The sequence below is a fragment of the Agelaius phoeniceus genome, chromosome 9, assembly GCF_051311805.1.
Source record: "Agelaius phoeniceus isolate bAgePho1 chromosome 9, bAgePho1.hap1, whole genome shotgun sequence".
In the NCBI taxonomy this organism is placed as follows: Eukaryota; Metazoa; Chordata; class Aves; order Passeriformes; family Icteridae; genus Agelaius; species Agelaius phoeniceus.
In genome coordinates this window covers 13,512,536-13,533,023 of record NC_135273.1, presented here as the reverse complement: position 1 = coordinate 13,533,023, position 20,488 = coordinate 13,512,536, and the positions used below count along the sequence as shown (strand labels likewise).

Genomic DNA, 20,488 nt, shown 5'->3' with positions numbered 1-20,488 from the left:
TGATGCAGTACCTGTAGTATCTTCACAACCACTTGTTTCATTGTTGGAAGTGGTTGCTGTGTGTTGAATATGTTGGTTTTTGCTCTGGGTAGGCTGATAGACACTCTTGGTCCCTGGTTTATATCATAGAGCATTCATGAAGTAACAGGAAAACCAGCTAATTGCTGTTTTAGAAGAGGGGAAGCTGAAGCAAGGAAAGACTTAAGGTTCTCTTTCAAGGTTTTGTAGGAAGGGTGTGAAGCAGCATGACCCCATTTATTTTTGTTGGTCCCTCTGTACAGATGTACTCCTGAGTAAAATCACTTCCAAGTAAAGCAAGCAATGTTCCAATGCAAAAGGCAATTTTGGGATTGCTGTTTGCCTCCTGGGAGCAAGACCTTGATGCTGCTTTGTCTCACACTTCAGCAGTGCTGCTCCTCTCTGGTCTGTGGATCCTCTTTTCTGGGAGAGTGCCTTCTTGCTACTTCTCTGACAGCTGGAGGACAGACATCCTCGACCTTGAGAACAAATTCCTGAAGCCCAGAGGGGAATTTCAAGCTGTTTTTCTTAGAGCTAGTGTGAGATCTTGCCCACACAGTGCTCCCCACAGCATATACTCTGGGGATGTTCACCTCTTATTTTTTATCATCCCTTTTGTAGGCTGTGTTGTTTGCGTGAATGAGACTCTTGGAGGGTGGAAGGGAATCCCTACCAACCTTTTAAAGGGGCTCTAAGTGTCTAAGCTATTGAGGGCTCTGCTGAGTGTTGATTAGGACTAAGCTCTGAAGAGCTGTTAATGTACATTCCTGTGTGATAGGCAGCAGATAGTGTGCTCTGAGCAATATTTTTAACCTGTAGGAGATAGGGATGCCTTAAAGGAGTTAAGCTTTTCTGCTGCTTTTGCTGACACTAGGTGCTAAATTCCCCGCTGACAAGAATAGCCTGCAATCCTGGGCATTATCAACAAACAAACAAATAGGGCACTCCCGTGCTTTGAAGTCCTGAAGCAAAACACTGGGGGTCGGTTACAGACAACTGGAGGGCTTGAGTCCTGTGGGCCAAGAATGATGGCAAGGTGGAGAAAATGAGGGCCACTAGCAGAGGCCCCAGCAAGAATTTTGGGACCTTTATTAGGACGCAGAAACAAAGGGATGAACTGGTGGAAGGAGATGTGTGTGTTTGTACTGTTGGGGGAGGGCAGGAATTCTCTCATACTGTCAGTGAGCAAGGGCAGCCTGTTTGAAAGCAGCCTGGGGTACACTTGAAAAACTTGGTCTAAAGGGGGGGTCTTATAAAAGAAGATTATTTTACAGGCTGGTGAATGATTAACTTTATACTTAATATTAATGGAAAATTTTCAGGGATGCTACTAAGTCTTCCCACACTGTTCAAGAGAACAGATTTGAGCAAATCCTATTTGTCATTTATTTAACTACAGAAGATGAGGAGTTTGTGTTGAGTGCTGCCCTTAGAGAGCAAGTGGTGATGGGGGTACTCTCTCTGTTACCAATGGGGTGGAAGGTCCTTCTTATAAGCTGACTTCAAGTGCTTGATTCTGCCAGCAATTCCCAAAATAAGTAATTGGAATTCACAGAGGGTCTGTGGGAAGGTAAGCATGGCAGTTTGGGCAGCTCTTCCAGCACAGTATTAGCAGCATGCATCCTACCTTCTGCAGTTTTGGGTGATGTGGCATAACATGCATCTCTCTCTTCAGGTTTGGTCCCTGTCCGCGGGCAGAGTTGGTCAGTGTCTACATACAGTGCAGACAGAGGATCGAGTGTGGTCCATTGCTATCAGCCCATTATTAAGGTAACACATCTCTTTATTCCCAATTTTCATCAGAGAGAAGTAAAGGAGTTGGATAGGCTGTGTGTCCACAAATCTTTGTGAGGCACCAATGTGACGGGTCAGGGACTTGATTTGTGTGGAGGCTGATCAGGTGCTTGTGCCTGCAGCAGGAGCTCAGGGGAGAGCATGTGGTCCTCATTTCCTATACCAGCAGAGTGATCCCCTTATAAAGAGGCCATGAAGGTGGTCCTGGGTTCCTCTTAGTGCCGCAGGTGGGACCTGTTCATTCTTTGTTGAGGAAGGAACGCTGACTTGCTAATTAGAAACAGTGAGCTGGATCCTCTTGAGATTTTTCAGTGCTGAAAAGATGCCAACTTGTATTCTCATTCTCTGGCAGGAGAGATTCTGAGTAAGCTTGAGAGCTGCGTGCAGTGGTTAGAACTCAGGTTTTTTTGAACGTGTTGAACTGGCAAAGATGAAGTAGAGTTCAGGGATGTGGTTTTCCAGCCTCTGTTGCCTGTAGCTCTGTGCTTCTAGTGCATAGAATGCTACAAGTACAGTTTCAGTGTGGAAGGCAAGGGCAATACCTACACCAGTGTCTTCCAGGGTGTTCTTTGAAGTTCTCCTGTTATTGAGGAAGTGAAAATCTGAGAAACTCTCACTGTTAAAATTGTACACCAACCAACAGTGATCTGTCTCTTTGGTTGCCTGTTAAACTGGCCTGCATGCAAGAGAGGTTCATCCTCAGCATACCTCAGGAAAAGGGGAAGAAGAGCTGCTGTTGCTGCTCATGTGATGTCTGCAACCGCTGAGTTTTAGGCTTGTGCAAAACCAAAATACCGTCCACAACTGCTGTCCTTGTTAGTTTTCCAAGCTTGTTTTGCAGGCAGCAGAAACTCAGTGGTACAGAGCTAATGGCTTTATCAGAGAAATGACACTCCAGGCTTACTATGATTTTGCTGTTGCCTTGTTCCTTTGCTCTGAGTGTTTGAGACAATTTGTGTTTTTGAAGAATAGCCATGTGTGTTAGTTCTGCTGCAAGATGTGAGATAGAAGCCCTTTGCTGTCTTCTGTGCTGCAAGGGTCCCTTTTCTGGCAGACAGGCTCTGGCTCAGGATCTGTGGTTGGTTAGAGGCCAGTGGCATTCTGCTTCCTACTCCTAAGTGATGACCTACTGCCGTGGCCTCTTGTCAGGATGGTGTTCCTCTCCGTGGTGTGCGTGCTTGTGCACACTCTCTGTCACAATATTTACCCTCAGTCTCCCCACCTCCCCTTTCCTCCCTGCGGGGTGATAAATTGGAGGTGGTGGAACAGCTAACCCATGAACAAGTGGGCTTAAATTGTCCACTCTCATTTTTTATGAGACTGTGGACTGTACCAGCCTCTCCCACTAGCCCAGCCTACTGCACCCCCCCTTACCCCTCCATATTTTAGGGAGGGGGGTGTGGAGAATTAGAGCCAATTAGCCACGTCATTAATTCTTCAATTTGACGGCTGATATAGCAGGGCCTGAAACACGCTGCTGACCTCGTATAATGGGAACCCTGCTCCTTAACATATTGATGATGGGAGAAGTTAATTAAAATTCCACAGAGAGAAGGTGTCGGCTAACCTATAAACCTGTCGCTTCTCAGAACAAATCGCAGCCATCCTAGAAGAGAGAGAGGATCAGAGCAGGAGGGCATGTGGTGGGGGTTGGCCAGGGCAAGGGGCAGGGGAGATGAATTTTTCACTAATAGGTTTTATTACTTGCTGTCTAATGAGTGTGAGTATCAAAAAGATAATATCTGGTTTCTAGGAAAGTCTGCTTTGGGGAGCTCTGTGGTTTCTGTTTTATTTGCAAGAGCCCATATTTCACCCATATGCATTCCTTATGCACTTATGTCTAAAGCTTTTCCTCCCTTGCAGTCCCCATCCTTCTAGCCAGAGCTTGGATACATTTGTTCCCCAGTGAGGCTGAACATGACCTATAACCTCCACTTCCTCCTAAACATTTAAGGTGACCTTCTGATTCTCCCTTCTCAATTGTGCTGATGTAAACTGAGATCTCTTCCATAAGGACAGGTAGTTCTACTGCTGTATAACTGCTGGGGAGTAAGGCTCCAACCACCTCAGTATTTTGGCCCATTGATGCTAAGAAATGGCAGCTGTGTCTACTGTAGGCACACAGAGCTGAGAACAGTTCTGTTCAGTAGGGTAGGAGCAAGAAAGGCTCCTCCAACTCTAGCCGTTCAAAATCGCTTTGGAGAAGCTGTAGTTTCCTGACCTGGAACTTTGCCAGGATTTAGACTCTCTAGAGTAGTCAGGGTGGTATTCTTACTGAACTTCAGCTGTTAATGGTGTGAAACTTTTCATCTTTTCAGTGATATTTTCCTCTGTGTGAAGCTTCTTACAAAGTATCCCATATGTTCCTGACCCACCACTGGGTTTTTGCCGTGGCTGCTGTAGTCATGCACTGCTGGGCTGCTACTCTAGAGGACAGTGCCTGTACACTCAGGCTAAACATTAGAGACTTGTGCTCTTAGAGCACAGCTCCTCTGGTTTCAGGCATTTTCCCTTAGGTATTCTGCTTTGATTTGTCCATAGTTTCCTTGTGTCACTACAGAGATCATCCTGTAGATGTGCAGAGCTGGAGGAGGAGGCTTCCTTGTTCTTAGTGTAGTGCTGCTATTCTGGATGTTTCTAGATCTGCAAACAGAATGATTCCTGTAAGAGAGATGAGGTAGGGGGAAAGGTATTAAAAGGGTACCAAGAATATTGGATCATCTCTTCATACTGTGCAGGGGAAAACTGTGCTTTGTCCTTTACATAACTTTTTCAGCCATGGAAGTGTCTTGACATCAAGTCTGCAAAGTTATGCTGGTTGGTGTGCTTTGAATAGCAGGTCACACGTTGCATGTCTCATAAGTGACTAGAGGAGATTCTGAGAGAGTTCTTAAAGTAGGATACTTAAAATATGGGTACCTCAGCTTCTTTCAGCCACTGGTTTAATTGATCTCTGAAGCTGTCCTTCTCTATGGCTTAGTAAAATGCTGTACTTACTCTGCTTCATACCCTAAACTACATCTCTTAGCTGCTCATAATCCTCTTCCCCCCATGAGTTCATTTGCCTCTTGAACTCTGCATCACGCAGATGTTAAACTTTCATTTACTGGTGCTTACTGCAGTGACTTATTTGTGCTCAGGGACCAGGGCAAGCCTAAGTGCAGTGGACCAATTCAAATGTGCAAAGTGAGGCAAACTTGGGAGTTTCTGGTAGAGCAGTGGAACCTTCATGCTTTGTGGTTCCCTGAGGTGGCAGTAGCCAGGGAAGAGATAGGAGCAGTGTACAATGTAAACTGGAGGGGAAAGAAAAGAGTGCACCTTCATGTTAGATTCATTATTAATCTTGGATCCAGATTTTTTTTGTGTTGAATTTTAAAAAGTACTCAGATCTAAGCTGACTTCTCCTGCCAGGCCTGGCCACTGGCATTTGCTATTTTCATTTTTAAATATTTAAATATTTGTCATGAGATGCTGTACTCAAAGTGTGTCAGATTTTAAAGGAAGCAAAGAGAAGACAGAGGCACAGAGATGGTTTCCAATGTGCGACTGTAGATGAGCAGCAGGATGCCAGGTTTCAGCTGTAGGTAGAGAGCTAGGAAACCCCTGGTACACTCTGGGGCAATCATAAAGTGCCCTACTGTGACAGAAGCATGCTTTGGGTGTGTAAGCCCAAGAGACAGTCTCTTGTTTTCTGACTTTTTCATTAGTCTGCTGCAATAGATGACCTCTCCTTGTGGATATTGCCTTGGTGAAGTGCAAGTTAACTGCAGAGAGAATGAAAGTTTGTACTGAAGACTAGCTGTCTGCATTGGATGCCTAATTTAAAGGAAAATATGTACTTACATGCACAGCTAAATTTAAAAAGCTGGGCTGGCTCTTCTGTTTATGCAGTGTTGTAGTTGAGACCCAACTCCTGTGTTTAAACATGCTGATTTTAACCTAATTGCCTCTCCCATGGATTATTATGAGGAAGTAATATCTGAGGAGATCTCTGCTTCTACGGACAACTTCAGGCAAATTGTAAAACATGCCCCAAACTCATTGGGGAAAGGAAGGAAGAGAAAGGTTACTTTACTGAATGGGCCTCTCTTCCATTGGGAGCGATCAAAATGATTAATATCGAGGGCTTCTTTTTAATGGCTATCTAGAAACTTCTTGTGAAAGAGTAACAATTTGATCTTGCAGGTTGCCTTAGAGCAAAACAACCCACTAGAATCAGAGCAATTTTGCAGTGGTTTTAACTGTGCAATTGAAGCCCTAATGGGTAGAAGTTAAAATGTTGGATAATGTTCCCCTGCCCTCATTTCTTACTCCGATTTTATCAGCAGGTTTCCCCTACTGCATATCAAGATGAGCTGTTGGCCGTAGTGTGCTCTGCTTTGACCTTGCTTTGTGCAGTTAACCTCTCTGAGTCTGCTAGGACTTGGGAGAAGTAACTGAGTTTTGTTGGGGTTTGTGCATTGCCAGCAAAACAGCCGGCAGCAATAGCTCTGCTGTCCTTGGGGATCTTCCCAGAGCCTGGTCGGTTTGAATAATTGAGAGGGGACTCTGACCTGCAGCTGTTTCTTAAGCAGGGCAGGAAGAACCTGCTCAACTGTGAGATCCCAGAGTGGACGTGCAGAGTTAGTGGTGGCATTAACTACCATCTTTTACTGACCTCAGAGGGCGATCTGGATGTGGGTTTCTAGGTATATGCAATAGTCATAACTGACTTGGTGCTCTTTCACCCTAAAGCTGAGGAGCAGGAAATGAGTATCAGTTTCTCCCCTCTGGAGCTAAAATGACACCTGTGTCTTATCCATTTGCCCTGACTGTTCCCTTGATGTTGGGAGGAAGAAAGACTTTGTTTTACCTTCTTTAATTGTGTGATAATAGCTCTATTTGGTCTTCTTCACGTGGGTGAACACACGAACATGCGTGTTTGTTTTCCCTCTCCTCTAGAAACAAACAAATATGCAAACATTTCTATGAATTGAGAAACTGCAGCTTCTTCCCTTCGGTCTCTTTCTTTTGCCCTCTAAAGCTCACGTGATTGATCGCTTCCTCCCTTTTTGTCACTTTTGGCCAATACTCTAATGTATATATTTTCTGTGACTGTGTGAATTGTCTCACTAGTGGTTGCAGGCAGGTGAGCAGGTTTTGGAAGGCAGTAGCTGACTGAATTGGAACGCAGACATCTGTTTCTAATTGTGTTGAGCTGTGTTGCATATTGAATTTTTTTTTCCTCCCCCTGCAGTTTTTTATCATTTTTCCCCTTGCTTGAGGGGAAAGTCTGTCTCAGAAAGCTTGGAGGAAGCATCTTTCTTGTGCTGCATGGTTTGCGCAGGAGAATCCATGACTGTTTAATCGATGTGACAGAAGAAACTTAGTTGAGGGAGATGGCAACCTTATGGTTTGAGGTTTCCATTTCCAGTTTGTGATTGTTTTCTCTTTGCTTTTTAAGTTCGCAGGGGGAGAAGGTAACTTCACCAGACCTTGGCTGCTGTTTACCTTTGCTCGGTTGTGCAGTGTGCCTTTGTTTTTCCACCTTTGATCAGTGTCCTGCCAACAGATAATTTAGCAATTGCATCCTAGGGTGGAAGTGTGGAGTTAATGTTAAAATTAGGGTTTTTTTCCTTTCCTTACTTCTGTGGCTGATGGAGCAGAGAAGAAGAGAGGGGAGGTGAAGGGGGCCATAAATTCTAGACCTGGTGTTTCTGTTCCTTGTAGAGAAATGAAAGCCTCTGATGTCTCTTCAGCACTTTCATTAACATTTAAATTAAGGGTTTGTTTTTCAGGTGGCTTCAGTCGAAGCCCTTTCATAGTCTGACACATGGAGGCTGTTCTCTCTCTCCTTTTCTCTCCCTCTTTCTCCAGCGTGCATATCAGTGTACAATAGTAATCACTGTTTTATTTTTTTTTTCTGATCTCTCAGGAGGGCAGCGACCTGACAAGCTGTACCAGAGGTTCAAAGAGAAACAGAAATGGAGTGCAAAGGTAGATGAGCAGGAGGATGCCAGGTTTCACTCCTACAATTAGAGTGGTGTCTGTTCCCTCCCCGCCTTTCAAATGACTGCTTTTGGGGGCGGGGAGGGACACAGAGGGATGGACCTTTCTTGCACGGTGAGAGCCCCAGGTGCAGATGCCTCTAAGCAGGCTCAGCTTCCACCGTTACTCCTCCCAGATGAGGCTGAACCTGTCACTCAGAGGATGCAAGCTCATGCCCTGAGGTGGGAAGTGAAGTTGCAGTGTCCTAAGATAGCAGCCTGGCCCTTCTAAAGGAGTGTTGATTCACTCTGAGGACAGCAGGAGACTGGCCCTCAGCCTGCCATTGGCATTTGAAAGGAGGGTGATAGTGGAGGATATTGCCCTGAAGTAAAGGCAATATCTGTCTTTTGTGCTGTAGGGCTTAACTAATGTCTGCTCTGAGCACAGCAGCTTACAATGTCTGAGGTGTCAGTTTGGATCTTGGCTTGCAACGACCTAAACCAGACCATGCCTTGCCATGGCTAAGCAGTTGGTTCAACATCAAGAAAAAAAAAAGCTGTTTTCCACCTGCTTCAACAGTTGTGTAAAAGCCAAGGAACAAAGGTATAGTTTTAGGAATGTCAATGACTTGCAGTTGGGAAGCAATGTAGTAGGGTTTGTGTAAAGACATGAATCTTTGTCCCAGAGCTCTTTTGAAATCTTCCACTTCTCATCTCTTACCCAGCTGGTCACCACTCGTAGGCTGTTACCTTCTGCAGGCTGTCTGACAGGAATGGGGGGCTCCAGTAGCACTGCACTGGTACCTTTTAGCTAAAAGACAGAGGAAAATGAGCCAACACGTGAGCAATGTTTAGCATAAAGAAACTTGCAGCTTGGTTGCTGTGACTGTTCCACTTTCTATGGCTTCACTATACTGCCACCCCAAATTTGTTCTCCTTTCACTAAAACCTTCATCCAGGTGGGCTTTAAAGAATGCCAACAGGATGAGAGCAGCAAGCTGGCATGGGATCAGGAAGGGTTTTCCCTGAATGACAGTAGTTAAGGTGCATGAAGAAGAGTGTCAAAAATTTAGGATTCTTCAAGACTGATCATAAGTGTGCCAGTGGTGTCTATGACTTACACCCACCGTGTGGCTCTTCTGGAGGACCTAATTCAAAGTCATGCACTTGCAGAAGCATCCTATATATGCTGAATAATGTTCCTGTTATGGAGTTTGGATTTTTTCCTTTCCTTTTTATGTGAACTATCACAGAATGTAGTCTGTCATTTCTTGTGTCACTTGTCAGGTTGAAGTATTATGTCTGACTGTTCTGAGTGTATGGTGATGACTCAGTGAGTGATGCAGAACAACCTTCAGAGGCAGTTGATCTTGTCCATGTTCCAAGTGCTCTCGAGCTGTCTGGTGGGATGTGCTTCTCTGATCCCATCTGACCCAAGCTCTAATTGTTTTGTCTTCATCTCGTAGTTCTGGCAGTGCACATGGCTCCTACCTCCTCTCTGTGAGATATTTCTGTGTAGTCCCAAAAACTGCCACCATCAGCATCATCTTGGTATCTTCATCCTGTATCATGCAAGGGAGGAGTCAGAATGTCTGCTCTGCACTATTGGCATCTGTCCACTCTTGCAGGTGCTTCAGCTTTTGGAGACTCAGAGATTCACATCTACTGAGTTTTTCTTCAAGACTCTCTGTTGGATGGTGCTGACCATGTTTGGTGAAACCCACAGTCCACGCAAAGATATCAGCAATAGGAAAGAGGATGCTTAGTATTTGTCTCACAGTGTCCTCTACCGTGGCTTCTCAGCCACCTCCAGTGTTGCTCACTCTGTAACTTTTCAGTGAGAAATGCTTTTAATTTAAGCTCTTCTGAGGCTGCATGCCAGCACAGAGCTCTGCTTGGCTGCCCTAGTGGTACTTGGGGCAAGCGTGCTGCAGCACTTGCTGGGGTAACTCCTACTAATTTGCTGTGGAAGCTCCACTGTATTTATGGGTGGAGAGGACAGGGGGATGCTTGCTCTCCCACCTTCCCCCATGTTGTCTCAAAAGTCCTTGGTGCATCTTTGATTAGGTGTAGGTCAGAAGAGTTTCCACATTGTGACCTTAATAACTGGGGTTGATTGGCAGGCAGTCTGCAGAGAGGGAGCAGCCTGTCCCTTTCATCTCCCTTGGTGCTGTGCTGGGACAATGGGCCAGCATATTTTCCTTGTTGTTCCTCATTTGAAAAGGGTCTGGTATCTCTACTAGGTACCTGTGACATGGGGGTCTTGATTGGGGTCTCATAAAGGGCCCTGTCACTGTGTCCAAAGGCCAGGAATACAAAGGCGGTCAGTGGGTGGGGGTCTCAGCTGACCACTGAAGAAGGGAGGGGAGGGTCCTGGAAGCAGTGGAGGGAGAAGCAACCCCTGATGGGAGACTTTAAAGGGGGGAGGGGGGGGAGGAGGCGGCCCATTTTTGTCCCGAACTCATCAAGCACATCTGCAGAATTGTCCCAGCCTCTGCCTCCCAGTTTCAAAAGAAAATGATCGTTTGATAAACCGTCCTGATTCACCACTTTCTCACAAGGGAGGGAGACCCACCTTTGACCTCTATGATTTCACATTGGGCCCAGCTCCCCCCCATCCAATTGCTGGAGAAACTTTGAAATGCATCCCTTGTGCTCCCTTTCCTTCTCCCTCTTTCCCTTTACTCTCCCTTCCCCTTGCTATTTTTTTTCTCTTTAGTCCCCCTCCTCCTCTTCCCACCACCCCCACCTTCCCCACTCTCCCGCTTTGTAAAAAAGCAGGCGTACTGCTTTGGAGTTTAGGCAAGTAATTAGTAAAATCTTTTCTGCAGCACAATAAAACCACAGCCCTTGGCCTGCATATTCCCACAATTTACATACTTGCGGGCATTTGAGAAAACAAGTGGTATTCCCAGTGCATCGTTGCCTATGAAAATCATTTGGAAGGCAGGGAGGGGAGGGTGCTGAGACCCACTCGCTCCTGCGAGCTATAGGAATGTGCATGAATATATTAAAATGTTTTCACACAATGCTTGTATTTTCCAACAGGAGGAGGCATCTTCTGGATGAAAGGCGGCTGGCCCAGACACAGGCCTCTTCCAAACGCTCTTTCCCACTCAGGGTTTGTTTGCATGGACCAGATAGAGAGGGGGCCTGGAAGGGGAAGAAGGGGCAAGGCTGCTATCCATGAAGAGTAAATCTTTGTGTGCCTCTTACCCGCTCCCCATTTGTGATCCCAGAAAGTCAAATTATGAGGGAATTGTGTCTGTAGAGGGAGGCAGGAAGGGAGATCATCAGGACTTTCTGCAAAAGCTTTTGGAGGCATTGCACTTTCTGCAAAAGCTTTTGGAGGCTTTGCAAATGTAGAGAGGAAATAGCTTGTAATGGACCATATAGTGCTGTGACCAATGGGATTCAGCGGCTGCAGCAGGAAATGACTGAGAGGGAGCTGACCATCTTGAGCAGTATTAGCAAAGTGCCTATTAATAACAGAAAACACTCTTGCAGTACTTTTCCATCTTTATCTTACTGTCAAGAACAGGCTACTCAATGCTCAGTCTGGGCAGCGTGTCCAGCTGTTCTTTTTCCAAGAGGGTGGTTTTTCCAGGCAGTGCCACCAGTGGAACCCAGCAGTTTCCAGTCCTTTTCAATCAGGGCCCACTTAGTTGTTTTTCCTCCAAAGAGGTTCTTTGGTCACTTTCTACTTACAGGATGTTGACAATAGGTGTGTGTTGAAACTTGTATCTAGAGAGTGTAGATCTATGATTTCCTTTCGAACAGACAAGAACTGATGGAGAAAATTGAAGTGAAGGGAGGGAGAGGCTGAACACAAGTAATGAATAGCTTGGCTTAGGAACAGGGTTTGTATGTAGGGAAGACTGTGGGTTCAGATCCAGGAATACTGTTTTATTTGAGAATACTGGGGCAGGCTTCAAAGAGGCTTTGCTTGGAGGTAGGATGGTGGCTGCATTTTTTATTATTTTTGTTCAGTAATAATCTTTTGGTGACTTTGAAATTTCTGTGGGAAGTGGTGTGGCACCAGCAAGGACATCTGGATGCCTTTTCCCTATGTGGTGCCAGCTCTTCTGGGTGGGTAACCTGTCCAGATGGGTTCTACCCTGAGGTTTTACATGTCTGTCCAGCCACAGCCATGGCAGCACAAACTTATGGATGCCATGAAGAGTTATTCCAAGGCCTATGCTACCCATCTGAAGTCTCTGCTCTCCTGAATGAGTTTTCAGAACACAGAGTCCCAGAACAAGGCATAAGCCATTCAGAGAGGAGTGGGAATGCTTTATTGAGAATTTCTCCTCAGCTGAGCCAGCTCTTCATGTCCTTTCTGACCAGACTCTCACTGTGACAAACGAGACAAAATGTATTCCCCAAGACCTACAAGGAGCTAAACAATTTTGCATCTAAAAACTTTTTGCAAAAGAGTATTCTGCATGGCAGTGTTCCTAAATGGATCTGCAGAAGTAGCAAAGCTCTGTGATGCTGTTGCTCCTGGCTGGCCTCCACTGGTCCTACTGGTGTTGGTCGTGGTGCAAAGGTCTCTAACCTTTTGTTGGAAACAACCAACAACCTAACTTGCAAGAGGGCTTACTTCTTATTTTTAATTATTGCCTTCCCAATTCCCTGCTCCTCCCCTTCATCTTTCTGCATTTCTTAAAGAGGCAGTGGAGGGAAAAAAGCTTTGGTTTTTGTTTGGGAAGGGGGTTAGCAAGGGCGACATGGCCCCTGCAACCTCTCATAGGGGTGTCTTGTCAGGGCGCGGCACGGAGGGCACAAACAGATCATAACCTTTAAATGAAAATGTGATGGAGGGGAGAGATGAAAGCAGTGAAACAAATTAGATACATCTAGAGGGGGTGCTCAACTGGAGAAAATTAGCATTTCTTCCTAATTGGAGTGCAGGGCATTCCATTACAGGGTTTCATTACAAGGAGGGAAGCACTGGGCCTCTTTAGAGGATTCCCCCCTGCCCTTGGTTTTTCTAGAAGTAAAAAAAAAAAAAAAAAAAAAAAAAAAAAAAATTTGGGAGAGAAATGCAAAAGTACTGAATTTATCAGAGTAAAACTTTCAGACTGCTGCAGGAGGAAGAATTATAGTAAAGCACCAGTTCTTTATTTATTAAGGCAAGAAGGTAATGATTGTGTACACATAAAGGCAGTTGCTAGTCCTAGTTTCCTGAAGGAAACTAAAAAGTATACAGGAGGCTGCAGGTGATTATAACTTTCTGATTCAAGTTTTGATTGCTGAATCAAATTTCTAGACTATCCAAAATGGACTAGTTTGTTTGAAGCAAAGGGATATGTTTTTGATTATGATCAATGGAGTCAATTCAAGCCTGCTTTATACTGCATATCAAGCCCATGCTGCACAAAACACACTTGTTTAATGTGTATTTGCCTGGTTCTACCTCTATCTAGAGCTGTTGTATCCAACAGAAATTTCCACATATCCATGGGAAGACAGGCCAACTTCCAGCACAGAATGTCTGGTGGGCTTGTGCACAGCTTTGTGATCCAAATAGCTTGTGCCAGCTTGAGGAACAGGCAGACATGGATGTGCTTTGTATGTACATCTGTATGTATGAATGGGGGCAAGGAGTAACTCAGAGAGAATTCAAGGGACAAGGTTTTACATTGCATTTCCTGGTTAGAAGTAGAGGGGGACAGTTTCTTTTTTCCAAGCATGGACTGGATTATTTATCAGTCAGTGCTCTCAGGAAAGGCTGGGGGAAGAGGAGAAGGGGGAGTGGTATGCAATGTATGTTGCTCTTCCAATCTACAGTTACAAACTTTTCTGTTCCAGCTCAGGAGAGAGAATTCATGAGTGTATCAATAAAGATTTTAGGAAACTGCTGAAGGAAGGGTTCTGTCTACAGAGAAGGTGTTTCCTGGCAGAGGGGGAGATGTTTGCAGCAGCACTGCCTTCATCCTGGGCAGGCTCTGTCATCCATGTGCTCAGGATGAGGTTTCAGATGGTATGAATTTACGGAAGACATAAATGTAAATCTCTGACTTATCACTTAGTGCTGAATTTTGGCATTTTGACACAGAACATAGCACTGCCCACAGGAATATCTTCAGGCTTAGAGAAAATACTGATAAAAATGAAAGCATGGCTCAGAGATGGGCTTCTCCTATATTAGGTCTGGCACATATCAGGAGGATGATGTCTCCCATTGCAACATGCTCCTTGGCACTTCAGTCCTCACAGAAGATGCTTGGCAGACTGTTTAAAATAAGGCAAGAGGGGGAACAGGACCAGAGAGGCTGAAATTTGGAAAGGAGCAAATGAGTAACCCAAGATAGTCATCCTTGAAGGGAAACCAGTTCCTCTGAAGAATGGGAATTTCTCCTCTGTGTGTGCATTTGGCTTGAATGCTAATACACTTTCAAATGGAGCATGCCAGAGTGCCTCTTGCCTGTAGCTAAGCTTCAGTTTCCTTGGCTTGCTGGCATCCTGAATCTCTGCTGTGAGTTGAATCGGACACTGGAAATGTGGACGGAATTGTGTGGCTCTGGCTCTCTTCTTGGCTCCATTGCCTCTGGTTTCTTTTCAGAGCAGTGTGAGACTGTAACAGACTGGAAGGCAGAGTGGAAAGTCTGTTCTTTCTGTGCAGTGTTGCCTGTATTGTGTTCTGTGGTTCATTATCTAGGATTTGTCAGGTCTTCTCTACCTTCCCTCCCAACTGCATGGAACACAACCACTGCAACCACTTTCTTGTTCTGAAGAGGTGTTGTGGGCTCATGATGCTCCATTCACCATCCCTACATGTGGGATGTACTCTTACTGCTTTGTAGGCATCCTCACACTTAGCAGGTGCAGGGCTAATTTGCGACCAGGTATTAAAGCCAGCTTTTAATGTGCATTGCCTGTCTAATCCTATCCTGTCTAATTAGTAAATTCTTGTTCTTTCCCCTCTGAGATTGAAGTACATATTCCTTTAAGTCTAACCGTCCATCAAAGAGGACTTGAATGAGGCCCTGCTATGGTTGGTAGACACAGGCAGCTAATGACAAGAGAGAGCCCATTTCCTTTGTGAGGAGAGACCTGTACCAAGGTGATTTATAGTCCCAAAGATTTATTAGTGTGGGGGCTGAAGAGTCTTGCAAGCTGGAACCCAACAGCTTAGGTTTTTTTCAGGGGAAAAAGAAAGCTGTGTACCTCTTCCCCACTCCTGAAAGAAGTGAACTCCTCAGTAGCAGCAATTGCTGCTGTTGCTGTGCTTGGTCTCTTCCTTCTGATGGAGCTGTGTTGAGCTTTACACCTGTGCTTTGTTCAGTGACCTGCTTTGGCTGTTCAGGCTGATTTAATGAGGGATGGGGATGGAGCAGGACTGTCTGATTGAAGAGTTTCTCTCTTGCATCTGATTTTCTGTCTTGGCCTAGAGCATGTTTTCATTTTCTGTACACTTCCTCTGGATTTTCTCCTCTTTGACAGTCGAGAAGCAAGGGAGCCTGCTCCAGATATTAGAAAAGAGTAATGTTTCTCTAACATCTGTTTTCTGATGGTCACAGAGCACAAGGTTGTGGAGGTGAATAATGACAGCAGTTTTGAAAGTGATTTTGTAAATTCTTGAATGGCAGGTTCATAATGAGGAACTAGATGGGGATACAGTCTTTAAAATTCTTAATACAGAAACTGTGGGTGCAAAGTGAATGACCACAGAAGGTTGCCAAGCTTACATGTTCTTCCTGAACAGCATCTGCCAGTACCACTGGAGATGAAAAAGTTGAGCTTGATGGGCCATGGCTTGACAAAAGTGAGCATTTCTCTTCTTCTTCTGGCCGTGGTGGGTCAGTCCAGCATGCTTCTACCCCAGCATTTGGTGTTCAGCAGAGGTCAGTAGTAAGTGTCTATGGAGAAAGTAAGAAACAAGAGCAAAAGATCCTTTCCTGCCTATTCCTTCCCAGCTTCCAACGAGGAGAGGTCAGGGTTTCCCTGGCTAGAGTTTTCATCTGGACCATTGTTTCTTTCATATTTGCAGAAGATAGCTCTGTGAGCAGCTCATCTTTTCTTTCTGAATCTGTTAATGTTCTGGGCTTCACAGGCTCCTTTTAAATTCAGTGTTGTGTCCTGAAGAAGAAACGTGTTGTTCCATTTTTAAACCTTTTGCCTGATTGTCCTATGTGGTTATACAGTGAATGATTTCTCTCTCTGGATACCCTTCACTCTGTTTAAAGTTTTAATATTTTTCCTAAGCTACCCCAACTCTAGTATTGATGGCCTTGTGTGAAGCAGTAGCAAGCCACAACTTGCAGGTACTTGCTGGCCAGTTGTTGCTTGGAGTGGAGTTCAGGCATCCCTGAGCTGTGGTAAGCTCATCACTTCCTCCCAGTGCAGCCTCTGATTGGACCCCACAGAGATGCAGCCCAACATGAATTGATGGCCATGTAATTGGTTCTTGTGTATTCACATGATAAAAGATGAGTGACAGTTTTGACTGGGACACTTGTAACTGGCTGCAGAATCAAATACTGGTGTTTGAGTAATGTGCTCATTTCAGTGTAGGACGTGTGGGTGTTTGACTTAAGTAGAAATTGTTCTTTTAATAGCTGTGTTTTTGGATGTGACTTCTTAAATTCTCAGAGCACATGGAAATAGGGCAAGCAATGGAAAGGAAAGGAGGAAACTGTGGTTTCACACTCCTACCCACAAAACTGCCTATGCATTTAAAGCTTCCAGACTTCTGTTCCTTGAAGTCTTAGAGGACTGACTGCCAGCAGGTTGTCCTGCTTCACCTGAACAGCAGCTTTCTGAGTGGCAGGAGGCAGTGTGGTACTTAATATCCCTTTATCAGATACTTTTTGTCATCAAAGGACAATGTATGTTAGGGAGTCCTCTGTTCCGTTGCAGACTTGAGATGTGTGCCTGAAGAGTCTTTTTCTCAGTCCTTTCTAATGCAATCCTTTCCCTCTTATACCATTTTATGTGTATTTTTTTCCCAATATACTGACATAAAGCATTGTAATAAATTATTGCTAATCTTCTTGTCTTATCCTTTCCCTATGTCTGGGCCATCTATTTTGCCTGATCACTTTCCTATTTTCATTTGGCTTATCTCAGTTATCAGTGAAATGTAATAATTCTTAGCCTGTCTTGCAGGCCAGCCTGATTACAGATACTGAAGGTGATAATCTGTGCTGTGAAACTGTACCTTATTGATGTTAGCATGGTTTGAACTCTGGCTTCTGCAAAACTTTTCCAGCGAGTTTTTGGGTGGTTTGGGATCCATGTGGGACGTGGCCACTAAACTTCTTTGTGCCTTAGATGTGTATTATCTGTTAATGAAACCTTGTATGCCTTTCTCTGCATGCAGGGCTGGGGCTTTCTGGCCTGACTGCCAGGTTTGATTTCTCACTCTGGTGCTTGCTCACAACCAAGCATGCCCTGAACCTGCAGATGGGGAGGAGGGGTTTTATTCAGGATCTTGGTTGCTTAGGGCTGAAGAGTTGTCATGCTCCAAACACGTAGTATGAAAACCCTGAAGCAAATCATATTGTGGAGAGTGGAGAACTGGGGAGGTGGAAGCTGCCCAGAGCTTTAGGGGCAAGTGGATTAAGGTTGTTGCAAGCGTGTCCACGTCAGGACTGGAATGATCAGCACAGGAAAGCTCTAGGAGTCATTTCATGGCTGAGTTAAACGCAGATGAGGCTTTGCTTCCCTCCTCCACAGAGCACCTGTGTCTCCATGCCTCAGTGTCCTGGCCCTCTCTGTGTGTAACATGTGCTCCATATACATGCCTTTCCCCTTTCACCTTTTCTTTGACTTCTTAAAACCCTCTGAGCATTATTTCCCTCTCCCCTGACGAAGAACTCATTTAGACTTAATTTGTAAATAGTTTGAATATCACAAGGCAGAGGAGGAAGATCAAGCACACTGCTTTTGTGATTTGGGTTCTTTCCCCTAAAAGCATGAACAAGTACAGCTCCTGCCTCTGCATGGTATTGAGAAAGAACTGCTGCACCCTGTGTGCTGAGATAAGGAAAGTATAAGTTTGACTCCTCTTCTTCCTCACCATCCTGATTACTTTTTTCAAAATTCTCTAAATGTTATAGTTTGAATTTTTATACATGTGTCTGTATGGCAAAAGGAAAAAGACAAAAATAATTTGTGGCTTGTGGCACCAGTAAAAGAGATTCCTTCCACCTCCACTTTTAAACTGAAGCATTCTTGATTTTTAGTTGTTCTGGCAGACCTGAAAGGATTCTCCCTTCCCCCTGACCTCACTGGCATGCATGGATTGCTGCTTATTGAAAAGTAATTTTCTGTCATAGATTCTAATGGAAAAGTTTATATAAAATGTCATTCTATATATATATGCTTGCATTTTTAAAACAATACTTGTTAACTGAAAATTTGCCAGTCACATCTGAAAAAATACTGGGATTGGTCTTGGCAGTCCCAAACCTTAAAAAATAGAAAGGTGGTATTTTATAAATAGAAGAGATTTTCTTCTTTTGCATCTTGATTCTTTAAGCATTTTCTACACATGAGCAAATATTTAGACTTTTGTCCAAAGCAGTGACAGCTGGAATATTAAATCAATTCCACATGTCCTCTTGTAGAGTGTGAGGTTATAAGAAGAAAAAGCCCTGGACACTATAAGGTTTGTGATAAAGTGTGAGCAGAGATGACATTACATATCTTTTCCCACCGTTGCAGGGAGTGTTCACTCTTTCTCTGCACAGGCTTGAAATTGGCCTGGTCAACATGGGCCTGCTTTTGTTCACTCTTGGTGTCTGCTGCTCAGATGCTGGCATGGATTTCACAGCAAGCATACTTTGTCCAGAGGTGTCAAAAGTTGTTCTAAGGAAAAGTCTTGAGAATTGATGGGTCAAAGGCACACAGTATCTGGCTGAACTGCTCTGTCTGTGGCAGGTACTTAAGGCATCTGAAATAAATAGGATTGAAATTGAAAAATGATCCTTTCTGGAAGAATCTTTCATAAAATGTGATATAGATATGGCCTGAAAAGAAACCAGAATCATGGGGTTGAATCAGGCAATTTGCTTCTCTAGTTTGCAACCTGCTGCAGCATTGTGTCACTGTTGTATTTTAGGCAGCTCAGAAATTAAAAGTCTGTGCCCTGGGGGTTGTGCTGCCTGCCTGCTCCCTTCCTACAATTGGAGTCCCTGAGGATCTCCTTTCCTTATTGTCAGGATTGTTGTAATTACATCATCTCCTAGGGCTTGCTCAGCACTCCAGCATACCTGTCCTTTGATAATAGTGGCATCTTTTCACTTCCCTGCTGGGTCTTCACCTGGTCTTCATTGCAGAATCAGGACCAAGCTTTTAGATTTTGACAATTCTTGCTTTCTAGTAGGATATTGGAATCATAAGAGACACAAGGTGGGTTTTTTAAAACTTTAAAGTCAAAGAAAAAATCCCCCAGACCCCATTGCACTGAAACTGTGATGATTAATCCAGCTGAGCAGCAGCTTTACTTTGTCTACAAGACCTGACAAGTCAGGACAAGCATTTCTATCCTGAAGGCACTGGTGATAAGTCAAAAAAAGCATAGATGCTAACAAGTCCTGAGAATCAGCAGAGGCAGCATGCCACACACAGGATGCCAGTTTCTGGTTTGTGGGACATCTGACATCAGTCTGATTTAACACAGGAGCGATACACTTGTGGCCAGGTTTTTTGAAGCCACATGCAGCAGGTTTCCTGGTAGTTTTTTGTAAAACCAAAGTCTTGTAGCAGAAAGGGAGACAGAACAAATGAGGTCCCACTATGATAAACAGTTTTGGTTTGCTAATGGGAGATGCCTCAGCAAAAAGAGAACCTGGAGCCTTTTTTGCTGTCCTCCTGGTTATGGTTGCCTGACTTTTGGAGCAGATGCTGCTGGAGTTGATTTACTTTATGATGATTTTTCTCAGCAATAAGAGTTCTCACTCTGTCCTTCTCGCAGTTCTTGCTATCCTATTTGGGACCTGCACTGTCCAGCTTATTCTCCCTGGGTCTATTGCCTTTTTAAATCTCAGTGTGAAGGTACTAGACTAGAAATCCTGTCCTGGGAGCATAGGCTACACCAGGCCTTCAAGAATTGTGTCATGCATCGCACCCCTTCACATGCTTCTTTTGTGCATCACTGGATCTCTTTTCTCCTTTACTGAGTTTTGGCATCCTGCGCTGGCCTGTTGCACAGGCTGGGGGAAGGATGCCACGGGCTGTGTCCCAGTGCTGGCCGTGCCCAGCTGTGCCAGGCGCACTGTCCCGCTCCCACCCCTCCTCTTGCTCGGCCCGCAGTGGAGCCCCCGAGAGCTCTTTGTCCGCCCGTTGAGAGCAGCCCCCGTTCCTCCATTCCCACATGGCGCACCCTCCCCAGCAGCCCTCTCCCCATTCAGCAGTTTGGGCTGAAAGAACCTTGGCTAATTACGTGGGGCTGAAAATTACCACTTTGCCGTGTTTTCCTGCTGCTGGGCCCATTTGTGTGGGGCCTGTAGTTAGAGGGAACAAAGTCCCCCCCGTGGAGCCAGGCAGGCCCCAAGTGTGAAGCTACAGGTACAAGCAAGAGGGGAATGAAGGGAATAATTACCAGCTTCTCCAGGTGAAAGCCCCGTTAAAACTTCAATAAGCCAATTAGGGGCCAGGGTGTGTGTGTGTGGGGAGAGTCTCCCCCACCTATAACTGATTCCCACCAGGCAATTAACAGAAATCATTTCACGGAGGGGAGGATAAAAAATGGCTCTTAG

At 44.9% G+C, this 20,488-nt stretch overlaps 1 protein-coding gene across 2 annotated transcripts in view; it reads left to right on the top strand.

Annotated features, from left to right (window-relative positions):
* The window catches only part of FBXW4 (F-box and WD repeat domain containing 4), a 59,498-nt gene that overhangs the window by 16,394 nt on the left and 22,616 nt on the right, over positions 1-20,488 (top strand). For both annotated transcript variants that reach the window (XM_077182966.1, XM_054637039.2), the window contains exon 5: positions 1,694-1,788. In XM_077182966.1, coding sequence (XP_077039081.1) covers positions 1,694-1,788 — 95 coding nt within the window. The remainder of the gene's footprint in view (positions 1-1,693; positions 1,789-20,488) is intronic.